We start from the raw sequence: 23,614 nt of genomic DNA on the forward strand, positions 1-23,614 counted from the left end.
GGGCCTCAAGGATTCCCTACGCCTGTCATCTGTGAGCCCCCACTTGAGATGTGGAGGAAGAGCCACCTGCAAGGTGGACATGCCCCACAAGCTGCGCTGTGAACCTGGGCTCTCTGCACCATGCCACCGACCTGTGAGTTTCTGAGGGGCCCCGCAATGGGACTGCCAAATTCTCTGGCTTGCCCCAGGATATTATAGAAAATTATTTGTGGCGGGGCGCGGTGGCTCACGCCTATAATCCCAGCACTTTGGGAAGCTAATGCAGGTGGATCACCTGAGGTCAGGAGTTTGAGACCAACCTATCATGGTGAAACCCCGTCTCTACTGAAAATACCAAAATTAGCCAGCTGTATTCCCAGCTCCTCGGGAGGCTGAGGCAGGAGAATGGCTTGAACCCGGGAGGCAGAAGTTGCAGTGAGCCAAGATGGCGCCACTGAACTCTAGCCTGGGTGACAGAGGGAGACTCTGTCTAAATAAATAAATAAATAAATGTATGAAAATTATTTGTATGAATAATGAAAATAAAACACAACTTGTGGCAAAAACAAAAAAGAATGCTTGAAACTCAACAGTAAAAAAAAGTCCAGTTAGGAAACTAGCAAAGGACATGAATAGACATTTCATCAGAGGATGTACAGATGGCAAATAAGCACATGAAAAGATATTTAATATCACTAACCATTTGGGAAATGCAAATTAAGACCACGCTGTTAGAATAGTGTAAAATAAAAATAATGATGATACCGAATTCTGGTGAAGATGTGGAAAAACTACATTTCTCATACATCGTTGGAGAGAATGTAAAATGGCTTAGCCACTTTAGAAAATAGTTTGGCAGTTTATTTTTAAAAACTAAGTGTGCAACTACATACACCCCAGTAATGATACTTCTGGCCATTTAACCCAGAGAAATAAAAACTTATATCTACACAAAAACTATACATAAATGTTCATCAAAGCTTTGTTTGTAATAGGGGAAATCTGGAAACAACCATGATGTCCTTCAATAGGTGGATGGTTCCACAAACTGTATACATTCATACCATGGAATCCTACTCAGAAATAAAAAGCAATGAACTATTGATACATAGAAAAACTTGGATGGGTTTTAAGAGCCTTAAGATGAGTGATGAGAGCCAATCTCAAAAGGCCACATACTGTATGATTTAATATATATAATATTCTCAAAATGATGAAATTATAGGGATGGAGAAATGATTAGTGATTGCCAAGGGTTAGGAATTGGGAGGAGGAGAAAATGACTCTAAAGGGGTAGCACTAGGGGTCTTCATGGTGGTGGAATAGTTCTGTATCTTGATTGTGGTGGCAGGAATCTACAACGTGTGATAAATGACAGATAATTATACATACACATCGTTCCAAGATCAATTTCCTGATTTTGTCATTATACTATAATTCAGATATAACCATTGGAGGATATGAGTGAAGGGTTCAAAGGACCTTTCTGTATTATTTTTGCAGCTTTCTGTGAATCTATAATTATTTCAAAATAAAAAGTGAAAAAACACAGATCTACACACTGTAGGTTCAATAGAAAGTTTTTGTTTAAGGCAAGGAAAATCTGCTTTGTTTATAGATATTATGAAGGTATCGAGAAAAGGACCAGCAGTGAGAGAAATACAATATTTGCAGTGTTTACTCAGCCTTTTTTCTAACACATGGCCCTGAAAATGCTTAATTTTCTTCTCTTCATACACCCACAGTGAAGTTTTTTTTTTCAGAATTCTATTTCCTGAGTTTGTATTGTGAAAACAAAGGTATAGTAAATACATGATCCTCTGCAATACAGGGCATTGCCTTTCCCCCACTCCCCAAAATAGAAAGAATTAACCTTGGACGGTATGACGGAAATTCTTTACTTTTCCATCGAGGTAGCAGGGACAAAGAAAGACAGGTACTACTCTGAGAAGAGCTTGATGGCAGATCTTCTCTGTGGGGAAAAGGTTATCTGCTAAGATTGAGGATGATTCAAGGTTAAGTGTGAACTTGGGGAGTACTGTCATGACTTGAAAGAGTCATAATGGGTTATACAATGGAGAGGAAACAAAATTTAATGAAGGACCAGCTGAGTGATCTTAAGAGTTCAGTGGAAAAGTGGTAAGATACTTTACTGAGCTGTATTAATCTTTCTGATTCTCTACATTTTTTTGCTATCTGTAGGGCTACCAAGACATTCAAGGGATCATCCAATCAGGATGGTCTGAAGATGAGGAAGCTTTCCTATGTACCCAGTGCAGCACATCAGCCTACTTCTTGTGAACTCCTAGAAGGAGGAAGGAAATCCTACAGTGAGACTGAATTTCCTGCTAGTCAACAGTATTGAAGTCAGAGTTATTTGTCATAATAGATAAAATGTTTCTTATACAGCTGCTTTTGTAAAATATGATTCAAACTTGCCACATTAATATGAATTTTAACTTAAGGGACCTACATGATTTTGCTGCATTCTTTAGCAACACTTGTGGCCTAGGAAAGAGAAAGCAGAAATGGCCCAGTTCTGCCTCTTCTATCTTTTGGATTGTATAAAAAGAGTGAGAAAGATTCCCACAGGAGCAAAACAAACATAGCATTGATAAGAAATATAGAACATTAAAGTGTTTCTCAGTCCCCCTTCAAATAAACAATTTTGTTTGTTTTGAGACAGGGTCTTGCTCAGTCACCCAGGCTTCGGTACAGTGGTGATCATAGCTCACTGTAACCTTGAACTCAAGTGATGGTGGGCTCAAGTGATTGTCCCACTTCAGGCTCCTGAGTAGCTGAGACTACCGCACGTGCCACCGTGCCCTGCCAATTCTTTTTAGATGTTCTCACTACTCATCTCTAAGATTTGTCATTAGAGCTGGTAAATAAATCATCTTTGCACAGATGAAGTGGTATAAACTGGTTAAACTTGATTCCTAAAATGTAACTGGAAAGTTTCCCATGAATACTAAACATTTCCAGATACACTGATTAAAATCCAGGGTAAAAATTTAAGTGATTCTCTTAAACTGAATGTGTTATTCAATAATACACAGTTGGCTCTCCTTATCTGTGGGGGATTGTTCCAGAACCCCCGTGGATACCATAATCCTGGATACTCAAGTTCCTTAGTTAGCACTCACAGGGGGAGGTGGGATGGAGGGGGTGCGGTGAGGAGGTGCCAGATTCTGCATCCGCGGATTTTACCAATGCAGAATGCAGGTACTGTTTTTTCCATCAGGGCTGGGGTTGGTCGAATCCAGGAATGTAAAAACTGCTGATAGAGAGCCATCTGTATTTCAAGAACCTATCATCACATAATATTTTTTTCTAGTTTATCTTATAAAATGTTTAAGCTAGGCAGTGGTGCGTGCCTGTAATCCTGGCTGACACGAGAGGATAATTTGAGCCCAGGAGTTTGAATCCAGCCTGGGAAACATAGCAAGACCTTATCTCTAAAAAAAAAGAAGTTAAAAAATTTTACCTCCTAGTAAGAAAAAATTAAAATATCTACCAACTGCCAGACTGAGTAGTATTTACCATCTATGCCTTTCACTTTCATTAAATATTATACTTAGAAAAAATTTGATCATGACTCATCTGCTTAAGAGAAACATTTCCGATATAATTTTCATAATGAATAATGTATTAAAATGTGTAATATATGTTTATTTGGTCAATTATATATGACTAATTTTAATGAAAAACAATCTGAGGAAAAAATCTGTGTCTTATAATCACAAGAAAAAAATGTGCACTTTATAATTTCAATTTATATACATATTACTGTTACAGAGAACTATGATGGCTTCCTCAATAAAGTACTTTCTTTTTTTTTTTGACACAGAGTTTTGCTCTGTCGCCCAGGCTGGAGTGCAATGGCGTGATCTTGGCTCACTGCAACCTCTGCCCCCCGGGTTCAAGTGATTTTCTTGCCTCAGTCTCCCCAGTAGCTGGGATTACGGGCACGCACCACCACGCCCGGCTAATTTTTGTATTTTTAGTAGAGACAGGGTTTCACCATGTTGGCTAGGCTAGTCTCAAACTCCTGACCTCAGGTGATCTGCCCATCTTGGCCTCCCAAAGTGCTGGGATTATAGGCGTGAGCCACCACACCTAGCCCTAAAGTACTTTCAAATATAAAATGTATTGGATTACAACAAAATTCTACAGGGCAAGTAGAATGGAAATTAGAGTTCAAGGAGAATAAGCAAATATGGAAAATTTTTAAATGCTAATAAATTTTTATTAAGGAACAAGAATTCTTTATTCCTTAAAATAAAGATGTATTTATTCACGTTTTTCTGAAAATGAATAATAGTGGCTATGAAATCACTGTCGGTATTTACACTACACTTCATGTAACATTTTTACTTTAAAATATCTCTAATGTGCTAGAAACTGCATCTTTTGGAAGGATTAAAATGTTGAAAAAATGTTATATTTCAACTTAAAATGTTTGGCAGGGCGAACTATAGCAGCAAAAAAATGTGAAGACTGTTGTCATAGGCATCATGTGAGGTTGGAAAGTGGGATATGCTGAGTGAAGTGGGATGCAAAAATGACTAAAGTCAAGTTAACTGAGAAAAAGAGGTTCAATGGATAGAACAGTGCTGGAGAGTTGCCTGGATTACGATCACAGCAGAAAGCTCCAAGTTTAAAATCTTGGAGATAAAAGAGTTCCCAGTCAAATAAAATATGCAGGCCTATGCTGAAGAGGTATTGATTTTTTGAAATTATAAATATATGTTCCTTGGAGCAAGGAATGTGTTTAAAACACTACAGATAAAAATGCAAATTTAAAAAACCCATCATATGATTATAAATTATTAATACAAAACTCTCTAAGTAAAAAATTGTATACCACCTAAATGTGCAACATTTGAACACTATTTAGCTAAACTATAGTATAGCCAGTAATTTAGTCACTAAAAACAATATTTATAAATAAGGGGGAAGAAACAAATCTTTTTTGTAGAAGAATTCCGAAGTATATATATAGAGAGATATTCCCCTCTCTAGGAGGTGAAGCTTCATTTCTGGGTGTCCCTGACCCCCCACCCCCGGGAGTGGGCTAGACTTAGCGACTGTTTCCAAAGAATAAGTAGGGAACGAGAAAAATAGTAACTTTATAGTGGAGAAAACTAACAGACATCACCAAAATCGTGATGAAGGTTAACATTCCGCGTGGTGTCATGTTCATATCATATAGCTGATATGATGTGACCAGAAGGACACTTTACTTTTGGGGTATTCTTTCCAAAATCCCATATCACCAGTGTAACCATGAGGAAAACATCAGACCAATTCAGATTAGGGGACATTCTACAGTGGATCTGGCCAGAACTCCTCAAGACTGTCCCAGGCAGGAGAATCGCTTGAATCTGAGAGGTGGAGGTTACAGTGAGTCAAGATCACGCCACTGCACTCCAGCCTGGGTGACAGAATGAGACTCTGTCTCAAAAAAACAAAAACAAAAACAAACAAAAAAAAGACTACCAAGATCATGAAAAACAAGGGAAGACTTAGAAACTGCCATAGACTGGAAAAGACCGGGAGGACATGACAACACAGGATAATATGGTATCCTGGACAGGATCCTGTAACAGAAGGAGGACATTAATGGGAAAGTTGGTGAAATACAAATACACTCAGTAGTTTAGGTAACAGTGTTGTGGAAATGTTAATTTCTTAATCTTGACACCCTTACAATGCTAATACAGGATATTAACAAGAGTGAAAACTTAGCAAAAGGTATACAATAACCCCCTGTACTATCTTGATAACTTGTCCATAAAATAAAATTATTCAAAAAGGAAAAGTTTATTTAAAAACAATATTTACAAACTATTTTTAAAAATCTATACAAAAATCCAGCTGTGGTGGCTTATGCCTGTAATCCTGACACTTTGGGAGGTTAAGAGAGGAGGATTGCCTGAGCCCAGGTTTCAAAACCAGCCTGGGCAACACAGAGACCTCCTCTCTACAAAAAATAAAAAATTAGCCAGGCATGGTGGTGCACACATGTAGTCCCAGCTACTCAGGCTGGGAGGATCACTTGAGCCCAGGAGGATGAGGCTTCAGTGAGGTGTGATTGTGCCACTGCACTGCAACCTGGGTGACAGAGCGAGACTCTGCCTGAAAAAAAAAAAAAAAAATCTATACAAATGAAGACTGGAAGATAATTCACAAACATTTTAACAGGGTAATTTGTGGGTATGGAAATTTTAAAAATTCATTGCTACTATTTTGTATTTTCGAAATATTTTGTAATCTGTACATAAACTCTGTTTTGTCCAAGACACCTTAGGTTTCCATATTATTCTAGGTTAATGTCTTAACAAATATTTTCTTCAGTAAAGGACACATATAAAACACACTTAAGCAGAAATATTCTACTAACCACTGTGGAGGAGCTAAAAAGTTATGAGCTATAATATATATAAAAAATAAAATAACAATGAGATACCTAATACACATCTAATAGAATGGCAAAGATCCAAAACACAACACCAAATGCTGATGAGGATGTGGAGCAACAGGAACTCTCATTCATTGCTGGTGGGAATATAAAATGGTACAACCACTTTGGAAAACCGTTTGGCAATTTCTTAAAAGTGAAACATATTCTTCCCATATGAATCAGCAATTACAGAACTTGGTATTTACACAAATAAGTTGAAAACTTACGTTCACACAAAACATGCACATAGTTGTTTATAGCAGTTTTATTCATAATTGCCAAAACTTGGAAGCAACCAACATGTCCTTCAGTAGGTGAATATTTGCACAAACAAAATATGTCCAGACAATGGAATATGTTTTGGGACTAAAAAGAAATTACCTATCAAGCCATGGAGGAAACTTAAATGCAGATTATGAAGTGAAAGAAGCCTCTGAAAAGGTTACATATTGTATGATTTGGAAAAGAGGAAAGTATGAAGACAGTAAAAAGATAAGCAGTTGCCATGACTTGGGGAATGGATGGATGAATAGGCAGGGCAGAAAGGATTTTGAGGGCAGTGAAACTACTCTGTATGATGTTACAGTGGCAGATACATGTCATTATAAATTCGTCCAAACCCATAGAATGCACAAACCAATAGCGAACCTTAATGTAAACTATGGACATTGGGTAATATGTCAATGTAGTTTCATCAATCATAAAAAATGTAACACTTTAGTGGGGGATGTTGATAATGATATAGGCTATGCATGTGTGGGGGTAGAGGGCACATGGGATACATCTGTATCTTCTCAATTTTGCTGTGAATCTAAAACTGCTCTCAAAAAATAAAATCTTAAAAAAAAAACAACAAAAAAACCTAAACCAGGCCAGGCATTGAGGCTCACGCCCATAATCCTACAGTTTTGGGAGGCCGAGGCAGGAGGATTGCTTGAGACCAGGAGTTTGAGATCAGCCTGGGCAACATACGGAGACCTTGTCTCTACAAAAAATTAAAATAAAAAAAAAAAAGCTGGGGCTAATGGTATGCGACTGTAGTCCCAACTACTCCAGAGGTTGAGAGGGAAGGATCACTTGAGCCTAAGAGTTTGAGGATGCAGTGAGCTGAGATCAGGCCGTTGCACTCCGGCCTGGGCAACAGAGCAAGACCCTATCTCAAATAATAATAATAATAATAATAATAATAACAATAATAATAATAATAATAATAATAAAAGACCAATCCAAGAAGAAGAAGAAAAAAATCTCCAAACAGCAAAGTCAAACCAGTAATTTGTCATCCAGCAGTCCTTAGAAGTGAAGTTTTCATACAGAGCTTTTCCCTCTACATCTAGTTGGATTTTAGACCAAGTCATAGCATAAGCCTATACATACATGGAAGACAATTACTTATTTTTCCCCCTAGGTTGTAAATATGGCTAAGATACTAATATCATGCACATTATACATTTATGATCTAATTTAAGCCTCACAATAGCCCTCCAAGGCAAGTGTCCTTATTCACATTTCACTGATAAGAAAATAAGTACATGAAGTTAAAAGAGTTGCCTAATAGCACACATGGAAACTGACAGAGCCATGATCAGAACTCATGCTTGACTCCAAAGCCTGTGCTCTCTTTTCTTATGTCATATCAAAGTTGTAACTATTAGTTTTTTCTCTGTAATTGAACATCAAGCACGTGAGTTACTTTTTCTAAATATTAAGATACATTAAATTTGCATATAAAGTAAAGCCTCTGGCGTCTGTCTGGCTATCAGAGCTCAACTTCACATCCCTTGCTTATCAATGAGCTCATAAGAAAGCATATCGCCAAAATGTTGCATGGTACAATATTCACCATCACTAGTCCTAGGTGAGGGTTTTCCAGGAAAAAAGAAAGGGGAGTTCCATTGTCAAACAACTTTGGACTGATGGCTAAAAACCCATTTTAGAAATTCATAAAGCAAATTTAATATTTTAACAGCTATGAGATGTCTTACTTTAAAGAAAGTCATGCAACTTTGACTCTGCGTTTCTCAAATTCACTTGTCTACAGAATTTCCTTTTCCCTAATTTAGGCCTTTTAACTTCTCAAGCTACACTATTGTTCTCAAAAAACACTCTGAGGAAGCCGACCTAGAAGAATCAATGGTGCAAAGACAATAAAAGACATCAGTAGGTTGGTAGGTCTATTGACCACAGCAAGAGATCATTCTACTTACAAAGCTACGCACTTCACACACCAAAATCATGGAGTAAAAACACCGAGGAAAATGAGAAAGAATGTAGACAAAGGAATAAGATGAAGAAGGGAAAAAGGCAAAATCAGGCAGCAGAGTCAAAAAGGAGTATGGCATACACACATGTGGGTAAGAGAAGTCTTAACTGAGACTGGAGATGGAGATGTAAGAAAGAAGCAAACCAAGTGTCTGAGATGAGAAGTAATCAGGTCATCTAGTGATTTTTAAAAAAATTCCACTGGAGGTCGGGCACGGTGACTCACGCCTGTAATCCTAGCACTCTGGGAGGCCAGGGAGGGCAGATCACCTGAGGTCAGGGGTTCGAGACCAGTCTGGCCAATGTGGCAAGACGCCATCTCTCCTAAAACTACAAAAAAAATTAGCCGGGCATGGTGGCACATGCCTGTAATCTCAGCTACTTGGGAAGCTGAGGCAGGAGAATCGCTTGAACCCAGGAGGCGGAGGTTGCAGTGAGCCAAGATTGCACCACTGCACTCCAGCCTGGGCAACAGAGTGAGACTCCATCTCAAAAAAAAAAAAAAAAAAAAAAAAAGGCCAGGTGCGGCGGCTCACTCCTGTAATCCTAGCACTTTGGAAGGCCGAGGTGGATGGAGCACTTGTCAGGAGTTCAAAACCAGCCTGGCCAACATAGTGAAACCCTGTCTCTACTAAAAATACAAAAAAACAAATGGCCAGGTGTGGTGGTGAGCACCTGTAATCCCAGCTACTCGGGAGGCTGAGGCAGGATAATCACTTGAATTCAGGAAGTGGAGGCTGCGGTGGGCTGAGGTTGCACCACTGCGCTCTAGCCTGTGTGACAGAGCAAGACTCCGTCTCAAAAAAAAAAAAAAAAATTCCCACTGGAATGGCCCACAGTCTAGGCAGTCTACACAAAAGGAAGGCACCAATAGTACTCACAGGTCAACTGTCAAACTCTTATCTTTGCCTTGCTTCTTTCTAGTCTTTCTAAGAAGCACTCAGATTTCTTAAGACTTATCTCATGTGCTGAAAACAACTCTCTTCTAAACATTGGTAAACCAGCTCAGCAGTAAACCTAGTTACCAGCTCATAAGCTAGTACATCTTGGTTTTCGCCCACTTGGGAGTCAAAGCTTTGAATGCTTATTGATTTTCATGGGAAGCAAGACCTAGATTGGATTTATGACATCCCCAACTAAACTAGCTCTTTGATTAATGCTCTTTATTTTCCCCCATATTCTTGCTAACTTCCCACTATTTCCCCATCATAAGGATTAACATATAACACATGAGAAAACAGTTCAATACCTGTTCATACCAATAAATTGAAGGTGCATCACTAACACTGTGTATTAAGGTAGGAAATTATGTAAAAGATACGAAGGAAGGTTGTTGCTAATTTTTTAGAATAAAGATCTCATTTAGAAAGATTTTCATTAAAATGGTTAAAATGAATGTATTTGTAGTGAACGAAAAATGTCACTGCTCTTAAAGGGTTAACCTTTAAGTACCGTACAAGAAAAATTCATAAAGTCAAAATGAAAACACTTCCATGTGTCATACTCACCTGTTTTTTCCTCCTAAAGGATTAATGAGTCTGTTGGGGTTTTTCACTTGCTCCTCCCTCTCATTCATTCAATAAATATTTTTGAAAAGAAATTTTTTTTGAGACACAGTCTCGCTTTGTCACCCTGGCTGGAGTGCAGTGGGGTGATCTTGGAACACTGCAACCTCTGCCTCCCAGGTTCAAGGGATTCTCCAGCCTCAGCCTCCTGAGTAGCTGGGATTAACAGGCGCACACCACCACGCCCAGCTAATTTTTGTATTTTTAGTATAGACGGGGTTTCACCATGTTGGCCAGGCTGGTCTTGAACTGCTGACCTCGTGATCCACCTGCCTTGGCCTCCCAGAGTGCTGGTATTACAGGCATGGGCCACCGCGTCCGGCGCTTTTTTATTGAGTACCTGCACTGATGAATAAGATAGTGCCTACTTCTAAGAAGTTTACAGATTAGTAGGAAAGAGTGTAAATAAGAAACTATGTTACTCTAAGATTAGGTCACATCCTTTCCAGAGGTGATTTTTGGGTTGAGTTTTTTAGGACCAGAAGAAGTTAAACAGAATGGTCTCGTGCTGGGGACAAGCTGGGGAATGGCATGGTGTGGAGGGAGGTTGTTAGGAAATTTGAAGCTGGCAATACTTTCAACCCCAAAGGCGGAAGGTGGAAGAGTAAGTACTGGGCTGCTTTTCCTTCCAGCATCTTTTTCTAATTATAAGCCACTCCTCCTTCAGCCTTGCTGCCTCCCTGCCCCACCTAGAGGCGATGTGGGATCACAAAAAAGGCACGGGCAAGTAGCCAGAGGGGCTAGAATGTTGCCCCAGCCCCTGGACTAGATGTGTGATCTTGGGCAAGTTGCTTATCTTCTGTGAGCCTATTTTCTCATCTGTGAAATGGGGATAGCGGCACTTGGGTTAAATGAGAGAATGTAGGCCAAGTTCCTGCCTCAACTCATTTGGATTTTCCTGCCCCCTGCCCTTGCTTCAGTTGTTTTGGAAATTATATTCTTTCTTCTTATAACTTTCCCATTGCTCCTCTGATCTCCATTTTGGTATACTTTTTCAAGTATCCCCACTAAGAAGGCTGACTATGGGGGAGGGCTGCACCAAGCATGGCTGGAAAAGGTCACAGCTCGAAAAGAGCACAGAAAAGCTCTCCAAGTGGCTAGGATGTGCCCAGCTTTCCTTTTCCGTTCCCTGCCCTCCCCTCCCCCTTTCCTCTCAGATTCAGAACTGTTGCTCCCAGGGATCCTGGGCTTTTGTTCTCTGGAAGCTTAAACCACCACCTGTTTTGCCTTTATTGGTTAAAGGGTATCTCCTGTTGTCCACAAACTGCCACAGGTTGAAACGGACAAAACTTAAAGGCAGCAGGAGCTAAGTATGGTACTTCCTGTTTTTAAAACAACAAAACAACAACAACAAAAAAACACTAATACTAAAACATCAATGCTTTTCCATTTTCCCTTTTTTATTTCTTCTCTGAGGTCTCCCCCAACACTAACTACCCCCTCTTTACCTGTTAATCCTACCATTAGTACTAATAAAGTTATATTTAACATTAATTATAACTTATTATATGTCTGTTTTCCTTAGTTTGAAGTGTTTACAGTCTGAGGTATCCTTTAAAGCAGTTTCTCAAACTTGAATATGCGTAAGAATCACCTAGGGATCCTGTTAAAACGCAGATTATGATTTAGAAGGTCTGGGGAAGGGCTGAGCTTTACCTGAGCTCCCAGGTAACGCCGTTGCTGCTGGGCCTTGGACCACACTTGAAGTAGCAAGGCCTTATAGGGTTTAGAACAAATAAAGTGCACACACACAAAAAAATGATTGCTGGATGCTGCTTTGTCTCTCTTACTCTGTATCTTGAGCTTTTCTTCAATACATCTTTTTCCACCTTTTCCTATGCATAATTTATAGCCAACACCTGACAATCATTTCTTTGTGTAATTACTTAGTTGTGCTCTTCCTTCCCTTTTCTTAGTCACCATTCTCACTGAGAAATGCGTCATTTCATGAGTACTCCAGTTACCCCCATCCTCTTTCTACTAACATCTACCTTGAAACATCAAGAACTGGTTAAATAATCATTTTTACCCCTTTCTTGCTGAGCAACCTATAGTAGCTTCCTATTACACGCATTAAATTCCAATTCAGAATGAGAAGCTTCAAGACATTTCACCAACCCTTCCTTCTCCTCTGCCAATTTCTCTTTTTGCGCCACTTGGAACTCTCTGCATATTGCCCAGGTATACTTAGTTTCTCCAAACTCCTTGCAGGACATTTTACTTTGGGACTGTCTTCTTTCATTCCTTTTTAAAGACATGCTGTATTGCTTTCAAAAAACTCTCAATTTTTACCAATTCAAAAAAAAATTTCCTAATTCATTTCCAGTTGAGTCCCGTATTTAAAACAGTATTATCTAGGTGCTAATATATGTCTTATTATTCTTATTTTTATATGTCTTAACATTCTTTTTAAAAATATTTTCAGCCTCTCTAAAGAATCAAAAAATTAATCTTTAAAATCCCTTGAAGAGCATTTTAAGAGAAAATATTTGAGGTTTAGTAACACTTATACAGTGTACCACCTACCAGCTCCTATTCACTAGGGAAATAAAATTTAGATGCAGCTAAAATTTAGTTAGGGCCCAAACCCACATCCTATCTAAAAGGTTTTTTGTTTTCCTGTCATTCTTTTCTACCCTTCGCATTTTGCATTCAGTAGGATTGCATTTTTATTAATAGTTCTTCGTGATTCAAATGTAAAATAAATGAAATAGGGCTCTCTCATACTACAATTTCAAGGAAAAGGAGACTACGAGGCCCATTCAGCGAGGTGCAAGAGGCCTAGATGCAGCACACCCTGCAACCGCCGCATGCTCCAATTTCATTTTTGGGTTTTCGTACAGCTCCTCTTTTTTGGATGATGCAAACCGCGCAAAAGCAGCATTCAAACCTCCCCACCCTGGGAAACGATACAAGAACATGAAGCTTTACTGCCAGTTTCTCCCTAACACGCAGCCAAGGGATAGAGGCCCGGATACCCGCCCCCAAACCGCGTCCACAACAATCATTTCCTCCCTCCCCGCCTTTTACATACAGTACACATACAAATACACACACGCAGAGAGGCCAGCAGGGGCGGGCCGGGCCCGACCACTCCGCAAACCGCAGGGGGAACTTGCGGCAGGCCGAGCTATTTTCGCCCAGTCCTTTCTTCTTCGCTTGCGTCTTCCTCTCCATTTGCATGCACTTGTTACATGAAAGCGAACTTGGGGACGTAGGGTTTTCAGAAAATCCGCTTCGGAGCCACACACCTTCGCCGGGTGCTGCATCATCCCCCCTCTCTCGGTAAACAGTTGGTCGCGCCCCAGTGCTAGCGGGCGCCGAGCGGGAGCCGCGCGGGAGCAGCGCAGCTACGGCGGCGGCAGCGGCGGCGCGGTTGCGATTCCGAGCCGTTGAGACGCCTCTGCGGCAGCTGGTGGCGCAGGTGGCTTGCGTGGACGCGGGTAGAGGCGACCGGCCAGCAACCGCAGCGTCGGCGCCCGCGGCCCCGGCAGGTGAGCGGGCGACGGGGACTCGCCCCGCCCCCCCCCTCGGTGGCCTCGCTCTTGGCTGTAGCGGGGAAGTGAACGCGGCCCGCCCGGGAGTCGAGGGGGCCGAGGCTGCAGCCGCTGGGCAGCAGGTTGCGGGGGAGGCCTTGCGTGGGCGGAAGGGGGCCGCTCGCCTCGGAATCCCTGCGTTTTTCTCTCCCATGCACCTCCTCTCTTCTGGGGCTTAAGCTCGGTGGAAAAAGCCTGGAGAAAGATGGGGCGGGCAGACGGGAGATTTCTGGCTGGGCAGCATCCTTGCCTCAGGTGGTGGCGTCTCTTCGGTGGCGGGGCGGAGGACCTGCCCCAGCGCGGAGGCAGCGCACTGGCGGGGGAGGAGCGGGAGACGGCCCTCCCCTAGCTCTCCCACCCCCACCCGCAGGCTCCCCTCCCCCTCCCTTTGCGGCCCCTCCCTTCGGGGTTCTTCGCTTTAACCGCCCTCCGTGCTCTCCCTAGCAGGCGCGTCGGGACGCCCCGAGGCATCCTCCCCCGCCCGCGGGCCCGACAGCTGGGCCCGCGTCCGCCGCCCGCATCCCCGCGCCGCCGCATCTCCTCGCCGCCTCTCGGGCTTCGGACCCCCGGTCTCGCCCCCGAAACATGACTCGCGATTTCAAACCTGGAGACCTCATCTTCGCCAAGATGAAAGGTTATCCCCATTGGCCAGCTCGAGTAAGTGATTTGTATCCCTCGCGCTTAGCAGTGCTACCCGCCTCCCCAGAGGCCTGCTGCCCACCGTGTCTCTTTATTTTTTCCTCTGTCCTTTCTCTCCCTCGCTTTAGTCTCATTTGTAACCTGACCTTTCATTTTAGTTTTTTGCCCAATAATCTCCCGTGTAATTATAAAAATCCACACGTTTCTACATACCTGTGTATTTCCCTGTGGTTTATTGGCAGACTTGGACAGATTTTCTTCCTAGGAAATATTTAAATGCGTTGCTAGTTAATATTCCATTGTAGGTGAAATATGAATAATGAATTTTTGTTTAAAAATTAGTGAAACATTGACATTTCCGTAGTTTTGGATCAAGTACAAAACATCAATGGAATTTGTGCAGATTACACACAAACTCTTGGATGTCAGAGAAGTGCGTATGTGGTTAAATTGGATTTACAGGGTTTTTAAAAAAATACCTTGTACTTGATGAGGCCTTCTGGATTTGCTTGTTTAATACAGAGATTCAGGACTGGATATTCTTGGAAGTATTACAGTAGTTTAGTACCGAGGAAGGGCCAGAAAATTCATTTCCCCTTTTTTATTTGAGGTGTTTATGACCTTGAAGAAGTTGTTTTACCTTGTTTCCAATAGGCAAAAAGGAGGTGTGGACCAGATTCCTCAGTTCACATCTAGTGGTACAGAGAAATGATTAAGGACCCAGGATGTTTTGTGACATTTAGGAATTGAGACTGTTTAAAGATCTACGCTCCATTTTTAGAAAAAGGGGTCTTTTTGTTTATGGTGGTACTCAGGCTCTAAAACTGATAGATAGGACCTAAGATATGTTGCAATCTATTAGATTAGGTAAGCTGAAGATCCTTTAAAAATATGCTTACATGGGGTTCTGAAGTTGTATTTTTCCACGCCATTTATTTTCGACTAATTTACTGTCCTTTGAAAATGTATTTCTTAAAAACAATTAAATTCTGTAGTTGTAGTTATGTCAGCAGGCGAATGGGGGAAAACACCTATTAGATAACGGAGTCCTGTCTAGGAGCTGAGAGTGCCATCCAAGTGTAAAATGATCACTGTTCCTTGACTTTCTTCCATCTAGTTGCTCTACGTGGACTCCTGTTCACAAGTTTCCTTCCAAAGCTTTTTTCCTTGCCTATAAAGTCTGCCTTTTCGGTGCAGTCTAACTTGAACAATCCTTAGTCATAATCCTTGTCTATATATTTTACATTCTAATCTATTCCTTTCGTGATAATCTTTTGTTTTAATTCTTACTCTGTGTATGCTTTGACTTCCAAATATATTGCGATCCCGAGGGCAACAACCTTAAATGGAATTAATTTATACCCTCCACAGTCCGTAGTACATATGATGCACCTGTAAAACACAATTCACGTTCAGATGGAGCCTAGGGAAACTGATCAGGTTTAAGGCCCCTCTAATATACTTTTTCATGGTTTTCGAGGTATCCTTGTTTATTTGAGGTGTTTGAAAATCTGAGGTTGTCTCATAGATCTGTATTCCGATTTGCATGCCACAGTGAAGTTAAAAGCCAAATGAAATGTTTAAAAAATCTCCCAAATCACCCTCCCCACGCTCATATGTTAAGTGACTAAGAGTGCTACTGAAAATAAAATAGGGTAGCCTTTGGAAGATCAGAGTGTTTTCCTTATTTAACAAGTTCTACATTTAACAAGTTCATTTGGATTGGAAGGGAAATGTTTGTCTTTTCCCTTTTCCCCATCATTTTTTTCTGAGAAACACCTCCATTTAGTGTTGGTGTATTCTGTGTCCAACAATTACATTCCTTTTTCTATCTTCTTCATTCTTAGAAATTTGAAATCTTTGTTGTAGAGAGTTTAGAGTACATATTTAAAGTCTGAGCTGTAAAGGTGACACCTCTTGTTGCAATTTTGCTTTAACATTTCTGTCTACATGTCCCAAACTTCATTAATTTTTAAGTCTTAAACATTCATGTACATAATCGTTTACCAGTAATAATCATTTAAAAAATCAACTTAAATTTTGCCTGGCATTTGCTAAAGGCTATAGGTGCCAGGTATTTGCATAAACTCTCTTAAAGCTGTTTGCTAGCAGAAAGAAGCATATGAACTGGGTTAACAGAAATGATCTCTTAAGGGATTAAGGATTTTTGCAATTATCGGGACCTTCCCACAAAGTTGAGATAACAGGTGTGATCTTCATCATATAGGTGGGGAAATAGGTCCCTAGAGATATTGGGTGGTAATGATTCTATTGGTGTGTGAAAGCCTTAAGACTTCCCTCACAAATAACCAGTTCAGTCATCCTCATGGTCTTTTTTCTGCAACACCATAATGCTTACAGAGGATAGTATGTCCTCTGATGGTCAACCCCCTTCTTGACAAAGTCAGCTGATTTTCAAATTGAAGTGTTTTTGAAATTATGAAAATTATGACATTTAAAATAGATATGTTGTTAAATTCTTTTTTTTTGTTTGTTTTTTTTAAAGATAGAATCTCACTGTGTCACCCAGGCTTGAGTGCAGTGGTGTGATCTCGGCTCACTGTAACCTCTGTTGCCCAGGTTCAAGTGATTCGCCTCCCGAGTGGCTGAGATTACAGGCACCTGACACTGTGCCCTGCTAATTTTTGTATTTTTAGTAGAGACCGGGTTGCACCATACTGGTCAGGCTGGTCTTGAACTCTTGACCTCATGATCCACCCACCTCGCCCTCCCAGAGTGCTGGGATTACAGGCGTGAGCCACCGCGCCTGGCCGACATGTTGTTAAATTCTAGCTAGATAGTACTGCTTTAGTCCTGAGGTCTGCTTTTCCTTTATTGGTAAGGGAAAGTAACAAGTATTATGGATATATTAGATGTGACAGCACCTGATGATTTCTTCCTTACATAATTTAAAAGGTTGAAAGAGCAGTGAAAAAGGAACAGGTAGCCTCATGTGATTTAGGCATATTAGTGAAGGATCTTTTCCTAATAAGTTTTTCAGACTTTGGGAGGTACTGATTTAAACTTTTGTCAATGTCTGCTTTTACATTATTCTGTTATTTGTATAGATTTCCTGCAGAACTAACATTTAGGGGTTGTCGAATAGGTTCAGACTCCTTACCTGAAATGATATGATTAATAATTCAGAATTTTGGGATTTTAGGAAGGCAGGGAGAGTACATATGCCATATATTTTGCTGCTGGTGCGGTCTGGAATAGCACATGATAATCTTAATATTTCTGCAAAGAAACAACAGTGGAAACAGTAGGTGGATAAAAGAAATGACTGATACCCTCAGTGTCAGTCCAGGTTTTGCCACCAAATGAGTTTTGACAGAAATTTTGGTTTTCAGAGCTTCTTGGGTTTCAGATTTGGAGATAGGAGATTATGGGCCTGCAGAACTGGTCCATTTTATAACAGATCCCTTTTGGATGTTGTGCTCTCATTTATTCAGATAAATGAGGTGTGTATGATTTAAAATATTTTAATTTTTCTCACTTTTCTTTTAGGTAGACGAAGTTCCTGATGGAGCTGTAAAGCCACCCACAAACAAACTACCCATTTTCTTTTTTGGAACTCATGAGACGTAAGTCTTTTTAGCTTTAAAGGCAAATCAGAGCTAATTTAACAGGGTTATTGGGCAGTAGACATTAATTCAAGGGGGAAATCGTAACATAATAGGAAACTTTAAAATCTTTGAACTTTGGAAAGAGTCTTTAAGTCTCTGTTTTTAAGGTAGCGTTTACAGATGCTATAGGTTTATTTTTTACTGGAATTGATATTTCCTTAACCAAAAAAGAAAGTAGAAATTCTCTCAGCAATAAGAATGATTGATGGATGAAAATATATGAGGAAAGTTTTAATAAGTGATCTGATATTCCTATGCAGTAAAATAAGTGCTTTTTATAAGGACTACTTGGTACCTAATTTTTGGTTTTATGATATCAGATATACAAACTGTGTATATTGTGGGGAAGGTGAGAAGAGGAAGTCTAGCTAGTTCCCTCCATGTGTTTATATGGTGCCTGAAGCTCTGCTGCCTCTGGTGGGTATGTGGGCAGAGAACTGATGTGAAGCAAATTTTTCAAAAATTCCTCTGAATGTTGACATATGTTACTGCCAAGTGCATGGGATCACTCCAGAGACTACCATTAATTTCCCAAAGAATATTCCTACGTACCTATAATTTAATGGCCTTACAAATACTATATAATCTGGTTGATTTTGGACTTGAAGTTTGGAGTCTGTCATAATTTTGGTAGTCTTGTTTACCTGGGATGAGGAGAAACAAAATATTGCTATTCTGATGAGAATTATATATTCCTAAGAGTGGCTACAATGGCAATATTTCGTTTAAAGTTGCTTAGCTACTGTATAAACTTTCACACAATGTCTTTAATAGCTTTATTGAGATGGAATTTACATACAAAGAAGTTCACCTGCTTGAAGTGTATAGGTCAATAGATTTTAGTATATTTACTATCATAACCTTTTGATGATCACTTTCCCCTCTCCAACCCTAAACAACTACTGGTCTACTGTCTGTATAGACTTACCGGTTCTGGACATTTTATTTGAATGGTGTTATACAATATTTCATAATAAGTTTTTAAAAAAATCCAACTTTGGATCCAGAATTGGTTTGGCCTTCATCATAATTAGAGTTAGGTTCAAGTGTATTCTATATATAACAATATAATTTTTAAGAAGTGATAAATTTCTGATTCCATGGGATACTGTAAAGAAACTCTTCAGTAAATTTAATAGAGGACAAAAGTGTCTTTTAATGGAAAATGATGCAATGTATATTAGAGTAGGGCTTTTCAAAGTGTGTTGTCAGGTCTAGCACCATTAGCATCTCGTGGGAACTTTAGTTAAAATGTAAGTTCTTGGCTGGGTGTGGTGGCTCATACCTCTAATCCCAACACTTTGGGAGGCCAGGGCGGGAGGATCACTTGAGTTCAGGAGTTGGAGACCAGCCTGCAACATGGTGAAACTGTGTCTCTACAAAAATACAAAAATTAGCCATTTGTGGTGGCACACACGTGTGGTCCCAGCTACTCCAGAGGCTGAGGTGGAACCATCACCTGAGCCGGGGAGGCAAAGGTTGCAGTGAGCCAAGATCTCACCACTGCAGACCTCATTTCAAAAAAAAAACAAAAACGAAAAAAGGCAAGTTCTTAGGCCTTACTCTAGACCTACTGAATCAAGCTGTGAATGTGGAGCCAAAGACCTGTTTTAATAAGCCTTCCAGATGATTCTGATTTACGTTGAAGTTTGGAAATACTGTAGTAATGTGAGTGGACATTCCTTAGCATTTTTCAGTTTTATAAGCTTAAAATTCTTTAATTCTGATTTTTGTCTGAAATGGAACAGATTTTTTTTTTTTTTTTTTGAAACGGAGTCTAGCTCTGTTGCCCAGGCTGGAGTGCAGTGGTGTGATCTCGGCTCACTGCATGCTCCGCCTCCCGGGTTCACGCCATTCTCCTGCCTCAGCCTCCCGAGTAGCTGGGACTACAGGTGCCCGCCACCACGCTCGGCTAATTTTTTGTATTTTTAGTAGAGACAGGGTTTCACCATGTTAGCCAGGATGGTCTCGATCTCCTGACCTTGTGATCCGCGCACCTCGGCCTCCTAAAGTGCTGGAATGGAACAGGTTTTGTACTTCTATATATCCTTATAGTCTTATAGAACATGCAGTCCATTCTTACATTACTATTTTAAATTTAGAAGAGGAATGATTATCCCTTCTCCTGCATTTAAAAGGATTTTCATATTATAAATATATGTACACTTTAAACCAAAACAAATTAAACTAAGTAACTAAACTGTTGTTTGGTTAGTAGGTAATTAGGTAGTTAATGAAGACAATGAATTACTAATATTCAAGAATTTAGGATATATTCAAGGAATTCAAATGAATTTAACTTTTAAAGTTAAGCTAATGATACTGAATTTTCATTTCAAAATGCACTTGGTTTTTGCCTTAGTGTTCTTATGAGTATACCATTTATGTTTGGAAAAGCAGTGCTGCCCCATATGTATGTTGGTCTGGTGGTGACTTCTTTTGTACTTAAGATTAATTTTGGGGCTGGGCGTGGTGGCTTACGCCTGTAATCCCAGCACTTTGGGAGGCTGAGGTGGGCGGATCACGAGGTCAGGAGTTCAAGACCACCTTGGCCAATATAGTGAAACCCCATCTCTACTGAAAATACAAAAATTAGCCGGGCATGGTAGTGTGCACCTGTAGTCCCAGCTACTTGGGAGGCTGAGGCAGGAGAATTGCTTGAACCCAGGAGGCAGAGGGTATGGTGAGCTGAGATTGTGCCATTGCACTCCAGCCTGGGCGACAGAGTGAGACTCTGTCTCTAAAAAACAAACAAAAAAATACTAATTTTTGGAAACTAGGTCTCTGATGATCTTTTTTCCCCTCAAAATTTGGGAGGGTAGTTATTTGAAGTTTTTTTTGGAGACAGAGTCTCATTCCATGGCCCAGGATGGAGCACAGTGGCAATCATAGTTGACTGCATCCTTGAACTCCTGGGCCCAAGTGATCCTCCCATCTCGGCTTCCCAAGTAGCTGATACTACAGTAGCTGGCTAATTTTTGTATTTATTATTATTGTTATTTTTTAGAGATGGGGTCTTGCTACATGGCCCAGGTGGGTCTCCAATGCCTGGTTTCAAGTGATCCTCCTGCCTTAGCCTCCCAAAGTGCTGAGATTACAGGCTACTTGATTTTTTTTGTTGTTGTTTTTTTTTTTGTTGTTTTTTTTGTGATGGAGTCTCCTCTGTTGCCCAGGCTGGAGTGCAGTGGCACAATCTTGGCTCATTGCAACCTCCACCTCCCAGATACAAGCGATTCCTCTGCCTCAGCCTCCCAACTAGTTGGGATTACAGGCACCTGCCACCACACCCAGCTAATTTTTGTGTTTTTATTAGAGACGGGGTTTCACCATGTTGGCCAGGCTGGTCTCAGACTCCTGACCTCAAGTGATCTACCTGCCTTGGCCTCCCAAAGTGCTGGGATTACAGGTATGAGCCACTGTGCCTGGCCTGTTTGAACTTTTTAGTTTGGATTTTGCATAAATAGTTTAGTCTGCTAACCAGGGGTTAGGGAGTTGGGATAGGAAGAACATACAAGAAGAAAGGGGTATTTGGAAATTGTACTAATTCATAACTGGTTTATAGATTAAGATTTTTTAATTGTTGATTTAGAGCAGAATTCTTTTGTAACTGCATTCTTTTCCTGGCCTACAAACATCTGATTTTACTTAGGACATTTATAGTAAATGTTCAGCAATCAAGTTTTGAATATTAGACAGTGAGCCCTAATTGTGACCACGTACTAGATATTTTAAACCTAACATATTCAGACAGATTTTTAGTAAGTGGGAATGACATGGACTTAATTCTTGCTGAAGCCAAGTCTTGGTATTATCCTTGATTACATATTATAGTCTTTCCCCTTCCTTTCTACATCTAGTCAGTCAGCAAATCTTGTTCTTTGCCTTTCAAATGCATTCGGATTTGTCCGCTCTTGGTCATCTTTGTATAATTCAAGTCCATGCGTAATTACTCCTGTAAATAATGTCCTAAGCTGGGCACACTGGGACATGTCTGTAGTCCCAGCTACTCAGGAGGCTGAGGCAGGAGGATCCCTTGAGCCCAGGAGTTCAAATCTGGCTTGTAACATAGTAAGACCCTGTCTTGGGGGGTAAAAAAATTAAAAATAGTGCCCTTACTCTATGTTGGTTTCAGTTTCCACTCTTCAAATACAGTTGGCCTGCTGTATCTGTGGGTTCTGTATCCATGGAGTCAACCTGTCACAGATTGAAAATATTTGGGGGAAAAAGATGGTTATGTCTGTACTGAATATGTATAGATTTTTTTCCTTGTCATTATTACCTTAATGCAATGTAACAACTATATAGCATTTACATTGTATTAGGTATTATAAGTGATCTAGAGATGATTTAAAGCAGCGGTGGAAGACAGTTTTTTCCACGGGGGCTTGGGGGGATGGTTTTGGGATGAAAACTGTTCCACCTCAGATCAGCAGGCATTACTTAGATTCTTATAAGGAGCCCTCAGACTAGATCCCTTGCATGTGCAGTTCACAATAGGGTTTGTGCTTCTGTGAGGATCTAATGCTGCCACTGATCTGACAGGAGGCAGAGCTCAGGTGGTAATGACTGCCTCCTGCTGTGTAGCCTGGTTCCTAACAGGCCACGGATGGGTACTGGTCCTTGGCCTGGGGGCTGGGGACCCCTGATTTAAAGTATATGGAACGGTGTGCGTTTTATATATATATATGCTGTTTTATATAAGGGACTTAAACATCTGTGAATTTTGGTATCTGCAGGGGTCGAGGAAGGATAATTTACAGTCTTACGGATACAGAGGTACAACTGTCTAGTCAAAGAGATCTTTATATCCCAATCAGATCATGTCATTTCACTGAAAACCTTCAGTGACTCCCTATTTTAACATCAGCAGTGAATCAAAACCAAAAACTACCTACAAATGCTAGTTATAAAACCCTATACAAACTAGCCCATGCTTACCTCTCCAGCCTCATTACATTTTTCACCGCTTTTTTCTGTTGTACAAATAAGCCTCATCTTGTCTCAGGTCTTTTGTTTTCCCTTTGCAGGGAAGGTTATGCCTTCGGATATTTGAAGTCATTTAGATCTTAGCTCACATCCTCCTCCTCGTGTTTATTTTCCCCATTGCAACAGTGACTGAATTTTTTTTTTTTTTCCTTTTCTCTTTTTTTCACCCACACTCGAAGAGCTGGATCAGCAGGGACCTTGTCTATCTTGTCATCATTAACTTAAGTGCCTGGCACTTAGTAGCTGTTAAATAAATATTTGGTGATTGGAAAGCTTTGTGCACTAGATAAAGTCATTTGTTGATTATGCATTTGCTTTCCATTAGCCAAGTTTATGTAGAGCAACTAGATCAGAGGTTTGTTTTTGAATCCTGACTGCCATTTACCTGCTATATAACCTTGGGCAGGTTACTTATATTTGTGTTTTTTTCTTTCTCTTTTGTAAAGTGGGGGTAATAGTATCTTGCCTCAGAATCTTGGGATGCAGATAAGACATGACATGAATAATGCTTAGAACAATGCTTGGCATGTATTAAACACTAAATAGCAGCTA

The 23,614-nt window shown here is 40.4% G+C and overlaps 1 protein-coding gene across 10 annotated transcripts in view; it reads left to right on the forward strand.

Moving 5' to 3' along the window:
- The first annotated feature begins 13,364 nt into the window (after nucleotides 1–13,364).
- PSIP1 (PC4 and SRSF1 interacting protein 1) overlaps nucleotides 13,365–23,614 on the forward strand; it is a 47,553-nt gene continuing 37,303 nt past the window's right edge. For 5 of the 10 annotated variants that reach the window (XM_054502964.2, XM_063649498.1, XM_054502972.2 and 2 more), the window contains exons 1-3: nucleotides 13,365–13,766; nucleotides 14,253–14,465; nucleotides 17,958–18,034. In XM_054502964.2, coding sequence (XP_054358939.1) covers nucleotides 14,394–14,465; nucleotides 17,958–18,034 — 149 coding nt within the window. In that variant the 5' untranslated portion in view covers nucleotides 13,365–13,766; nucleotides 14,253–14,393. The remainder of the gene's footprint in view (nucleotides 13,767–14,252; nucleotides 14,466–17,957; nucleotides 18,035–23,614) is intronic. The other 5 variants (XM_054502970.2, XM_054502971.2, XM_054502967.2 and 2 more) reach the window with 2 other exon arrangements.

The sequence above is a fragment of the Pongo pygmaeus genome, chromosome 13 (genome assembly GCF_028885625.2).
Source record: "Pongo pygmaeus isolate AG05252 chromosome 13, NHGRI_mPonPyg2-v2.0_pri, whole genome shotgun sequence".
NCBI classification, from domain to species: domain Eukaryota; kingdom Metazoa; phylum Chordata; class Mammalia; order Primates; family Hominidae; genus Pongo; species Pongo pygmaeus.